The sequence below is a fragment of the Vicia villosa genome, linkage group LG3 (genome assembly GCF_029867415.1).
Source record: "Vicia villosa cultivar HV-30 ecotype Madison, WI linkage group LG3, Vvil1.0, whole genome shotgun sequence".
Classification (NCBI taxonomy): domain Eukaryota; kingdom Viridiplantae; phylum Streptophyta; class Magnoliopsida; order Fabales; family Fabaceae; genus Vicia; species Vicia villosa.
In genome coordinates this window covers 17,612,215-17,624,499 of record NC_081182.1, presented here as the reverse complement: position 1 = coordinate 17,624,499, position 12,285 = coordinate 17,612,215, and the positions used below count along the sequence as shown (strand labels likewise).

The 12,285-nt window shown below is 32.0% G+C and overlaps 2 protein-coding genes across 3 annotated transcripts; one reads left to right on the top strand and one right to left on the bottom strand.

Moving 5' to 3' along the window:
* Positions 1–5,266: 5,266 nt before the first annotated feature.
* Positions 5,267–8,266, top strand: LOC131660476 (uncharacterized). 2 transcript variants are annotated; one of them, XM_058929720.1, is made up of 6 exons: positions 5,267–5,477; positions 5,556–5,663; positions 5,757–5,949; positions 6,034–6,110; positions 6,248–6,358; positions 8,042–8,266. In XM_058929720.1, exons 1-6 carry the CDS (start codon positions 5,349–5,351, stop codon positions 8,201–8,203), a joined length of 780 nt encoding a protein of 259 aa, XP_058785703.1. In that variant the 5' UTR covers positions 5,267–5,348; the 3' UTR covers positions 8,204–8,266. The 2 variants fall into 2 exon arrangements, with proteins under 2 accessions (XP_058785703.1, XP_058785702.1); XM_058929719.1 differs by having other exon boundaries at positions 6,025–6,110.
* A 1,131-nt stretch (positions 8,267–9,397) lies between these two features.
* On the bottom strand, positions 9,398–11,355 carry LOC131660475 (glutamate-1-semialdehyde 2,1-aminomutase, chloroplastic-like). Its single transcript, XM_058929718.1, has 3 exons — positions 11,073–11,355; positions 10,816–10,989; positions 9,398–10,700 (listed from the first exon to the last, which is right to left on the bottom strand). Exons 1-3 carry the CDS (start codon positions 11,259–11,261, stop codon positions 9,633–9,635), a joined length of 1,431 nt encoding a protein of 476 aa, XP_058785701.1. The 5' UTR covers positions 11,262–11,355; the 3' UTR covers positions 9,398–9,632.
* Between the last annotated feature and the right edge of the window lie 930 nt (positions 11,356–12,285).

Sequence of the window (12,285 nt, the reverse complement as noted above, 5' to 3'; positions counted from 1 at the left end):
AGTCATGAGATGACCACATTTTTAAGAACTTGAATTGAGACATAAATTTAATCTCATCCACATCAAAGTTAAAAAGAATGAGATAATAATCAAATTTTTACCCTGATGAGAGTATTGCAAGAGAAATTGTTGTACATATCAACCCAGTCTAAATTGCACACAACTCTATCTAACCTTTTCCCAGGTATGGCCATATTCCTTCTTCCATTGCACAAGGTAAACTTATTGCCAACAGTTGGAATGTGAAGAAGGTGATTAAAGTCAAACCAGTGAAGGAAATCTTCCATAGGGATATATGACAGGTTCATGGTTGGCTTTATATTCCTCGACACGGAATATGGCATTGAAATCCCCAATGAAGCACCAAGGAATGTTATGGAGGAGGGGATCAAGCTTGCTCCACAAAGATCTTCTATGAATGTAATTAGTGGAAGCATAGATTATAGAGAAACCGAATATTTTATTTTGATAACTTAAAGAGAAAGCCACGTGTTACTCATCATGAAAAGTTACTGTAGGGTCAAGCCAATTTTTGCAGAGACACCATAGATTAGGGAGAAAGCCATGTCTACAATTCACGACAAAAGTCTTCATAAGTCAAGATGCCTTAACTGGTTTTTTGGGAAATTAATGTGATCCATTCATGGGTCAACAATGAAGACCATATCCAGATTATGAATGTTTATCAATCTCTTCAAAGCAAGTTTAGAAGAGATATTGGTCACACCTCTAATGTTCCAAAAAACACATTTCATTTTCATTATTTTCTCCCCACTTATTCCTCCCCCTGCATGTTGGTAATAGGTTCCCTCAGTTTCTTCAAGTCTAAGAAAACCTTGTCCATTTCCTCTGTTGTATTGTTGGTCCTGACTGTCATGTATCTTGGCTGACTAGCATTTTGCTATTCATGTTAAGTTTTCCTACATCTTTTTCTGCTACTATTCCTTTCTTTTACAATTGCCTAAAGAATGGCCAATGCAAATACAGTGCAAACAGAATTCAAGAATCTTCTCATATTCTAGATCCACAAAGAAGGCAAACCCTACTCTTTCCACTAGGATTTTGAAATTGAGTTCCTTCGTGAGGTCTAAATTTACTAAGACTGTAACAAAGTTACCAAAGGGTTGATCAAAGGAAGGAGTGTTATAAGCTTAATCCATGCAAATAGGGGTTCTCGCACTACTCGTTATTGCAAAAATGATCCTAAGTCGCCAATACTCCTAAGATTGACCACGTATTCTAATACAGACTTGTTCAGAAGTTTATTTCAATGTAGAAAGGATAAGGTCTCTAGTCGAAAGGAATAACTTTAAAACTTTAACATTCAAGTTCCAAGAGTTCACAAACCTAACACGATGCACATCCTTTAAGAAGGAGGAAGAAAATTCAAAAAAACAGTTCCTTAAGGAGGTAACCCCAATTTACTAATAGTAAACCATACCTCCATAAATTTAAGCCTCAAGGAAGCCACAATAAGAGGTGTTGTGTCTTTGACCCAGATTATCCTTCCATGAAGATGATGCTTGCACGCTCCACTCAGAGTTTATAATCATCCTCAGAAATGGTGATGGTTAACCTATCACATTTGAGACAAGGAGTATGGAGTTGACTTAGGGGAATGTTATTGTTGACCACCTCTACAAAAGATCAATCTACTTTTGCCGGTTGCTTTTTGGGGCCATGAAGAGGGGTTGGTTGTTGCATCATTTACGGGAAGAAAGACTAAACATCCATGTTGAAACGATGAGAAGATGAAGAAGAAATTATTTCTAGCTGTTTGTTGTTGCGATTGTTTGCTAAAAATAACAGCGAGCAACAATAGACACTCAACACAAGATCTAACTTTTTTTGTCATGTTTTGCAGTGAATCCCAACACAACATATAACTTCTTCTTGTTCATATTTTGTAGCAAACCCCAACACAACATCTAATAGCTAGTATGTTGCACAATCCTAACAGAAATATTCTAAATGAAAAATTGTAAAAAAGGACAAAGTGAAAATTATATTTATGTTTGTTTTAAGATACTATTGCAATACAATTGTATCTAGAAATCAAATAAATAATATTATTATCTTATTTCAAGTTTTCTAATATTTTACCAACAAGATTTAAAAAAGTGATTGTTAACAGAGATGATAGAGACAATGGAGAGCAATGAAAATTTTCACTATTTTTTTAATAATAAAATTTAATTAAAAAATATGTAATTTGTTGAGTTGAACATGTCATATTAGTATTTAACAATAACAAATTCTCATTATTATTTTAATAAATAAAATTTAATTAAAATTATAAATATATAATTTGATGCATGATAACATTTAACAACCATGCCAGTTTAACACATTTGAACCGTTCCCAAGCATGATTTTGTGAAGCTAAGTACTGATGGTGTTCACGATTTCAATGGTTTATCGGGTTGTGGTGGCATTATTAGAGATGTTTAAGGGATGTGGATTGAAGGTTTTGCCAATTGCAATGACTCTTGTAGGTCCTTAATGGCTGAATTATGGAGCGTTTATATTGGTATTAAATTGGTTCTTGATTTTGGCTTCTTGAAAGTGGAGATTGAATATGATTCTTGCAGAGCTGTTGATTGCATCAAGGACAAGAATAAGAACAAGAATATTCTTGTGGGGAGTTTAGTGTCTAATATAACCAAGATGTTAGCTCAGTTTGAAAATGTGGAGTTGAATCATATTTATAGAGAGGCCAATAAGGGCCCGTTTGATGCGCAGGATATGATAAAGACATGATAGAATATCAAGCAGGATAAAGATAAGATATGATAAGACTTATCTTATCATGTGTTTGGTTCACACAGAATACCAGATAGTATATATATACCCTTGTAAAACAATTATATTTTTTAAAAATTATTTTGTAAAATATTTTAAAATTTATAAATTGGTAAAGAAAAAAAAAGTTTTTTACAATTAAAATTTTTTTATTGACACTATTGAGTAAATATTTTCAATTTTTCTTGAAAAAGATCTTGAATTCTAGTATGTATGTGTATATATATATATATATATATATATATATATATATATATATATATATATATATATATATATATATATATATATATATATATATATATATATATATATATATATATATATATATATATATATATATTTCATATTTTTAAAATTTTAATAATTATTTTATTTTTAAATATTCTTATTTTTTATTTTATTAAATTAATTATTAATATTTTTAATTTAATATCAAATTAATTTTTATTTATATTTTGTCATATTTAATTTTTTATTTTAAATTATATTTTATAGGAGTAAATTAGTAATTTATTTTTTTATCCTTTCCTGCCGGATTCTAAATTTCTAATCCATCTCATATTCAGGATAACAATTTGAACTAGTGAGACAGGATAAAATAAGTTCCAGGATTAACTTATCCTATCTTGTTGTGTCAGCAAACAATGAATTGAGATAGGATATGATAAATATATTTTATCCTGCACACCAAACGGGTCCTAATTGTGCAAATTTGCTTGCTTTAGAGGTAAAAATTTAAAGGGTGATACCATCTTCTATAGAGACCCTCCTCCTCTGCTGCATTCTATGGAGAAGTATAGAATGCTTGTTTCTAATTCTTGAAGTGTTTTCATGTAGTTGCTTTTGAACTAGTGAGGCAGGATAAGATAAGTTTTAGGATTAACTTATCCTATCCTGTTGTGTCAGCAAACAATGGATTGAGATAGGATATGATAAATATATTTTATCCTGTACACCAAATGGATCCTAATTATGCAAATTTGCTTGCTTTAGAGGTAAAAATTTAAAGGGTGATACCATCTTCTATAGAGACCCTCCTCCTCGGCTGCTGCATTCTATGGAGAAGGATAGAATACTTGTTTCTGATTCTTGAAGTGTTTTCATGTAGTTGCTTTGTTTTGAGCCTTTCGCCCTCTTTATTATTAAAAAAAAAACACATTTGAACCGAAAACAATACAAACTTATAAAAGACTATTTTTTTATAAGCAAAAGACTATTTTTTTTTATAAATTAAATATTGAAACTTAAATACATATTTTTCCCTTTTAAAGCCAAACCTACATGTAATCGGGCATTATTATTAAAATGTTATTCTTATTTATATTTTTTAATCTCTTGTGAAGTGACCAATTACATTAGTAAATTTAAGACAAATAGATTTTATATGAAGAAAGAGACGGGCAAAAATATTTACAATAATTGAGAAAGAGAGCAAATGCTTATAAAAAAATGGTAAAATACAATTTTCCGTCTATTTTCCCAAACAGACGTTAAAGAGTGTATACGTGACGTTTGACATGTATATGTTTTGCACGCGTGGCAGGTTACGTGGCATATGTTATTAGTTATTAACAAGGTCCAGAAAATTCTAAAAATTATTTACAAAATTTAGCCACACCATGGTTCAAACCAAAGACACCTTGGTTAATACACACATTGCCATACCACTAAGTCATGTTCAATTTTGTTGTTTTCATTTTCTTCGGTAACTAATTTAACTACTGCAACTATTTTATTTCAATCACCCTAAAAAATTTGCATTATGATTATTATTATTATTATTATTATTATTATTACTATTTGAACGTTTTAAAAATTAAAGGACTAAAATGGACCCTGAGGTAAAATTAAGGGACGAAAAAGGATATTTTGTCTAAAAAAAAATTGAGGGGAATGTATTATAATATACACCCTGTGTAATAGTTTATAAATAATAAATTAATATTTTACATTTATTAATTCTTTTATATTTTTATGTTTTTTAAAAATATAATTAAGTAAAGGAGGTATGTACATTTTACACTCTCATTTAATCACTACTTCTTTAAATTATTAGTATAATATGATAGAATAATTAATTCATATTAATTGACATTGTAAAACATTAAACTCAATATAATTTGAGCTTAAAATAGTGCACTGTCAGTGTAAATTTTTTTACACGGTGCATCACAACCCTTAAAAATAAATACTTTATATTTAATTTAAAGAAAAAGTCAAATTTTTATAAAATTTAACAGTTTGGATTTCACTGACGGTATGTAAATTATTTTTACACTGTCAACCAATGACAACCATGTATCTTACCAAGTTAGCCTGTAAATTTTAAAATACTGAAATGATTTGGCACTTTAAAATAATTTGATTGGATGTCAGTGTAGTGACAGTGCACTACCATTAAACTCTTTTTAAATTTATAGGAATTCCACATGATTTTTAGGTATCTATGAATTCTATTTCTAATTACGCAATACACCGAGAATGGTGTTTTATTAGGAGTGTGGGAAGTGCAAGCCGTATAGCGTCGCCGGCATTGGCGGGAGATGGAGGAAGCCACCGTGTCGTCACCATCACGCGAGAAGGAGAAAGATAACGGAACAATCACCAATTCGACGCGCCAATCTTTAAAATCCGATTCTCAATTCAACAATTACCAACTCTGGAAACAAAAGGTACTGATAGTTAGGAATTAGGGTTTTATATTCACTCATTCATAATTTGATTCATAATTGATCATAACATTGGCGCAGTTAAGGGATAATTGCTTCAAAAGAGTGCGACAAGACAGAACCCGCTTGCTCTGGAAATGTAGGCTCTCCTCCTCACCACCAGCCTCTCCATCACAAAATCTTCATCAGGTATGCATCCATTCTCCGGTCCTTTCGCTGTCGCGTCTTTTTAATTCTAATTGAATCGAATAATTGACACATTTATTCGCAATATATATGTAGGATCAGTTGGACATTGAATTCCGCGATATTGTATCCAATGAATTCCATAAAATTATCAATCGCGATAATGCCGATGAGGATGATGATCTGTTATGGGACGATCAAAGTCCTCATACCACGTACGAAGGTGATGATTGCCAAGAGATATTGCTTGAAATGCAAAGAATATTTTATGAAGACCTCGAACAACAAGGTAATATATAGATAGAGAGATTAGTAACTTTGTGCACAATAATATGGATATTTTCTTATTTCACTGTTGCATTAGAAACCGCAGTTGATACTTGGGAAGATGAAGTGGATGATTACTTGGCTCGTGCAGTTTATGAGCATATGGATCTAAATGCAGATAATGTATGTTGCTAAATACAGTAATCCTTTTAATTGTTACCGTCTTTGTACCATTTTCAACAAGCTAAATTTCAAGTAAACTTTCATTTTTCATATTATTTGAATATAGTTTCTGATTTGTTCCTGATGATTGTTAATAGACATGTAGAAAAGAGATTTGGTGCCCTGTTTGTAAGAATGGAGAGCTTAAAGACACTCATATTCTCATATACTGCACTCGTTGTAAACTTCAACTTACCAAAGCGGAAGAGGTACTTATATTCCCTCCCTTTGACATGACTTTTGATTTATTCGTGTTTAAAGAGTAAAGAGATGGTTTATTTATTCAACTTTAAGCTTGTATAAACATTAGGGGAATTTGAGGCTATAAGTTTGAGTACTCCAGCTCTAAGCTATTCAGTGCATTGTTATTCCTGTCTTAGGTGGTTTAGTTTTAGTCTTTATAGATCTCAACTTGTTATGTATTTTTTTATTGTCAGACTGAAAGACATTGTGCTTCTGGATCTTATCCAAAGAAAAAATATCCAGCATAGATAAAGGATTGGCCGCTTTTTGCTCAGAAAGATGTTACTTTCATATTTTCACATATGTTGCTCAAGTGTTTGATATCTTTTCAATTTTTGAGAAAATCCACACTTTCTTAAACTGTATAGAGTAAATTTTATGCAAAAAGTGTGAGCTCCTTGTTTATGCAGGAAAATTTTTGTTCTTCATAGAAGTTAAACCTTGTTCTTAAATTACAGAAGTGAAACAGACTTTATCCATGATTTTTTTTCTCCAATGGTGATACGTTGTATTTTTGACCTTTAGAGGCATTTGTTGTATCAATATATCTGTGGTAAATATGTTAAACCTATTTTCGATATAGGCCTCGGCTTTTTAACGAAAAGGACTAGTCTTCTCACCTACAGAAGAGGGAATTCTAATAATAAACTATCTTAGTCTGACAAAACATTTGCTAGTTGGTCAGTTTAATTTAGAAAGTTTGTCGTAATGTCATTTCAATAAGAGTTTCTCCTTATGAAGTGGCAATCTATCTGTGCTTGGTCCTTGTGGAATAATGAAATTAGGGTAATATGCAAGGCATTCTGATTATCACAAACGAGCGTCCTCTGAAACATCCCCAAACCCCAGTTTTCTAACCAATTGATTGAGCCATACAAGTTTAGAAATGGCTGAAGCCACAAATTGATAATCTGCTTTTGCTCTTGACTAGTCATAACATTATTTCTTGCTCTTCCTAGAAATTATATTATCACCAACAATGAGACAATATCCAGAAGTGGTTCTCCTATTTTTTTTGGGGAGCTTGCCCATTTTGCATCTAAATGTCCCATGATTTGTATAGGACCTTTTACTCATAAGATACTTGTCCCCGATGGGTCCTTTGCTATACTTAGAATATCCCATGATTGGTGTAATATCTTTACCTTCGTACAAGAGACCTTTCCTTGATGCTCCTTAAATATATTCCAGGGAATTATAACATCTTAAGCCAATTTTCTTTATTGGGAGGGTTAAGAAACCAACCTAAGGGAATATCTAGATGAGTTACGGTAAGATTTAGTATTCCAACTAATCTTTTATACCTCTTTGGGTCTATAAAAGAGGCCCACTCTATCTTGGAAGGAATATGGCATTGGGATCCATAGGATAGGAGTGTCGCAAACTTGTTCTCTCGAGAAATCACAATGTCTTATAGGTCTGTTTTGTATTCTTTGGATATGGCATTGGGTTCCATTGGATGACCCGTGTTGATTGTTATGTATTCTTTGGATATGTCTGTTTTATATTCGACAAGAATATTTTAGATATTATGTAACTTACACCTTTATATAATTCTTACAAGTTTAAAGGATCACACACAAGTTATATGCACCACTGTTGATACTAACATTTTTTTAACTACTAGTTCTGTTTTTCTGATATTTCAGCTTACTTTGGACTTTTTGCGAGACCGGCTTGCTGAAGTCCATATGGAGCATCTTGACAGAGGTTGCAAATTAAAGCCCAGATTTTGTATAAAGACAAAATTTAATTTAACTGCGTTATACATTATGTGTGAAGGTTGTCAAACATTTGAGATTGTAATTTAACAATTTTGTTAGTATTTGCTGTATAGTTATCAGAGGTTCAACATAACTCAGGATTTTTCCCTATATTTGTTGTTTGCTTAGTCATTTTGTTTGATTTCTAATATGCTTTGGGAAAGGCAGCATTGTTGTAGAAAATATTTGGGGAAACTGTACCCCAAAAATCCTGAAACGGGAAAAAAATGCAAACATAACTTAACATGTCAAAAATTGTACTATACATTTTCCGCTGCAAGAAGATGAAGATGGGTGTATGATTTTCTTTGTAATAAGTACTTATTACTCTTAAGATGTATGTATTGTATACCTTGCAACCGGATAATAGCACGGTTAACATATTTATATAACATACTCTCACCGGTTTGATCAGTATTATAAGCAAAAGAAAAAAGATTATTTTTAAATTTATTAAATAATTAATGTATTAAATTTATGTTGCAAACATGAAATGTTGTGTTAAATGCACAAAATAAAAACTACAATTGGAGTTCAACTTAAATTTAGTATCAAATATATGGTTATTGTCCTAGAGGGTATATGTATATCTGACGCATGAATGGCAGTAATATAACATGAAGATGCAATTATTATAAGTTAAACGATGGCAGGAATATAACATGATGATGCAATTATTATTATAAGTTAAACTATGGACTCAAATGCTTACTATTCCATATTCAAGAGATTTATATAAGTTAAAAGATGGATTCAAATGCTTACCTTTCGAAATTCAAGAGACTTAGTGCATGTTTGGATTAGCTTCTACAAGCCCCAAAAGCACTTCTAATGCACCTCAACTTGAAAATTGGTTTTTTTTTTTCTTGTTTGGATACTTTTTCAAAATCAATTCTCCTACTCCAAAAGCAATTCTAATAGAAGCTACAATTTCTAGCTTTTGAGTTTAGTAGAATCAATTCTACATATATTATATATTATTTATTACAACTCTTTTAAATTTTCCTTCTTTACCCTCTTTAATTACTTCTTTTCTTTTTTATTTGTATTAGAATTTATTACCATTTTGGTAATTATCCAATTCAAAATCACTTTTGTTAAAACTATACAAACAACATTAATTGATGACAATCACTTCTATATCATTGTATCCAAACATAAATCAATTATTCTAAATTCAATTCTGTTGAAATCAATTCTACTAAACTCAATTCTTCCAGAATCAATTCTGTCCATCGCCAATTCAAACACACCCTTATATATGTTAAACGATGGATTCAAATGCTTACAACAATTCCAAATACAAGAGACTTACATAACAGCTTTAAACAAAACACTGACTAGATACAGGAAGAGAAAATGATGCAGGTTATAATGAAAACTGTCGTAGTAATAACGCATTGATCTAATTTAACCTACAAAAGTATAAAAATTGACGCTTCAAAACCTCAAGTAGCAGTAAGACAAAATTTAACATTCAGATCTCCCTGAAGACCCTCTCAGCAGCCGCAATAGTCTTCTTGATGTCATCAGAAGTATGCGCCAAACTAGTGAACCCCGCCTCAAACTGTGAAGGTGCCAAATAAACACCTTCTGCTAACATACCCCAGAAAAACTTAGCAAACTTCTCAGTGTCACTCTTTTTTGCATCTGTAAAATTGTACACGGGTCCCTCTGTAAAGAAAAACCCAAACATCCCATTTATATGCCCACCACACATTGCATGCCCCGCCTTCTTCCCAGCTTCAACAATTCCTTGAACAAGTTCACCTGTAATGTTGTCCAAGTACTCGTATGTTCCTGCCTCCTTAATACGCTTCAGAGTCTGTATACCTGCAGTCATGGCCAATGGGTTCCCACTCAATGTCCCAGCCTGATACATAGGTCCAGCTGGAGCCACCGTCTCCATAATATCCCTCCTACCTCCATATGCACCTACAGGCAAACCCCCTCCAATGATCTTCCCCAGAGTTGTTATATCAGGAGTTATGCCAAAATATTCTTGAGCACCTCCATACGACAAACGAAATCCAGTCATAACTTCATCAAACACAAGAAGGGCATTATTTTCCTTAGTAATTTTGCGCAAGGCACTAAGGAAATCAGGTTTCGGTGTAATGAAACCAGCATTTCCAACAACAGGTTCAAGAAAAACAACGGCTATATCTCCTTTGTTGTCCTCAAAGATCTTCTCAACAGCAGCAATATCATTATAGGGTGCCGTAAGTGTTTCATTGGTAGCAGCTTTAGGAACACCAGGTGAATCAGGAAGTCCGAGGGTGGCAACTCCACTGCCAGCCTTAACCAGAAAAGGATCAGCGTGGCCGTGATAACATCCCTCAAACTTGATGATCTTTTCCTTCCCAGTAAAAGCACGCGCCAGACGGAGCGCGCCCATGCATGCTTCCGTCCCCGAATTCACAAATCTCACCATTTCAATGCTGGGAACGGCCGCGATAACCATCTCTGCAAGTGTGTTCTCCAAAAGACAAGGTGCACCAAAACTAGTTCCTTTCTTCATTGTTTCAGACAGAGCCGCAAGCACCTATAAACAAAATTCAAAATATAAAGTTTGAAGTATAAAAAACAATTAGGGTTAGGCTAATAGATACATAATAACAAGAGAATAGCAAAAATCAAATGAAAAAAAAGAGAGAAACCTGATCATCGGCGTGACCGATAATTGCAGGACCCCAAGAACCAACGTAGTCAATATATTCGTTACCATCAATGTCCCACATCCGAGAGCCTTTAACAGAGTCAATGATGATGGGTTGTCCACCAACTGATTTGAAGGCACGAACGGGGGAGTTAACTCCTCCAGGCATCAATTCCTAATACAAACAATTCAAATCGATTACATTCCATCCGATTATTACATATTCAGAATTATTAAAGGAAGAAAAAGATAAAGAACCTTTGCAGCGGCGAAAGCTTCTTCGGACTTGCGGAGAGTGAGTCTTTCGGTGGTTTTGGGCTTCTGATCGGTGGATACGGCCATGGTGAGAGAACGAGTACGACATCGAGTTGAAGAAGAAGAAGAAGCGGTGGAGGAGAAGCAGTTGAGAAGGGTAAGTCCTGCTCCAGCGATACCCGAAGCAGCCATTTCAGATATGATAAGATTCTCAAAATCTCACTTTCTCTCTCTACACTTTTATTATTAATGCAGACAATGCCCCTTTAGTTAGACCTTTGGTACACTCTCCTACTTGATGTAATATATAGACTTTGTTCAATTTTTATTTTTTTTTTGTAGAAAAGAATTCAAAGAAGAAAATTAAAATATTCTATTTAGTTTAGTTCACTTTTTATTTTTTTTAATAATAAATTTGTACAAATCAAAGCAATGAAAAACCAATTTGTTTGATTTGTATTTTTAATTTTTTATTAAAACATGTACAATACATAGACTTAGTTCAATTTTTTTTTTTGTAGAAAAGAATTCAAAGAAAATTAAAATATTCAATTTAGATTAATTCACTTTTTACTTTTTTTAATAATAAATTTGTACAAATCAAAGCAATGAAAAACCAAATTGTTTGTTTTGTATTTTTATTTTTTTATTAAAACATAAACTAAAATAAGAAAAATACAATATAACAATTAAAATGTATATGAATAAATATATATAGATAGATAGAGAGTGAGAGAGATTAGGATTTAAGATTTTAAATGATTATGTTGATTTATAAACTAAGTCTATCAACTCTTAATTTTTAAAATTCTTATATATATATATATATATATATATATATATATATATATATATATATATATATATATATATATATATATATATATATATATATATATATATATATATACACATGTATGTAAATAAAATTAAAATAAATCATAAATTTGTGAAAATAAAACAGTTCAGTTAAGTGTATAAGTACAATATTCATGAGCAAAATTAATTTTACGGTTGGAACTTTAGTGAGAGCCTCATTGGTGGATCAACATGTAAAGTTAAAAATAACTATATAAGTGAATTGAACATCACATTTTATCCAAAATCTTGAAAGTTTCCAATCTTGAATTTCACACTTGACACATCACAACATATGTCCCCTAAGTGTAAGAATCTTCAAGAAATCTTCCCAACTTCCCTCACAAAGTCGCTCAGA

Excerpts from the sequence above, each read along its gene's own strand:
- LOC131660476 (XM_058929719.1), top strand. The coding sequence starts at position 5,349 with ATGGAGGAAGCCACCGTGTCGTCACCATCACGCGAGAAGGAGAAAGAT. Across the intron at positions 5,478-5,555 it reads ACCAACTCTGGAAACAAAAG|TTAAGGGATAATTGCTTCAA; the intron begins GTACTGATAGTT and ends ACATTGGCGCAG. Across the intron at positions 5,664-5,756 it reads CATCACAAAATCTTCATCAG|GATCAGTTGGACATTGAATT; the intron begins GTATGCATCCAT and ends ATATATATGTAG.
- LOC131660475 (XM_058929718.1), bottom strand. The coding sequence starts at position 11,261 with ATGGCTGCTTCGGGTATCGCTGGAGCAGGACTTACCCTTCTCAACTGC. Across the intron at positions 10,990-11,072 it reads AAGCTTTCGCCGCTGCAAAG|GAATTGATGCCTGGAGGAGT; the intron begins GTTCTTTATCTT and ends TGTTTGTATTAG. Across the intron at positions 10,701-10,815 it reads TCGGTCACGCCGATGATCAG|GTGCTTGCGGCTCTGTCTGA; the intron begins GTTTCTCTCTTT and ends TTTTGTTTATAG.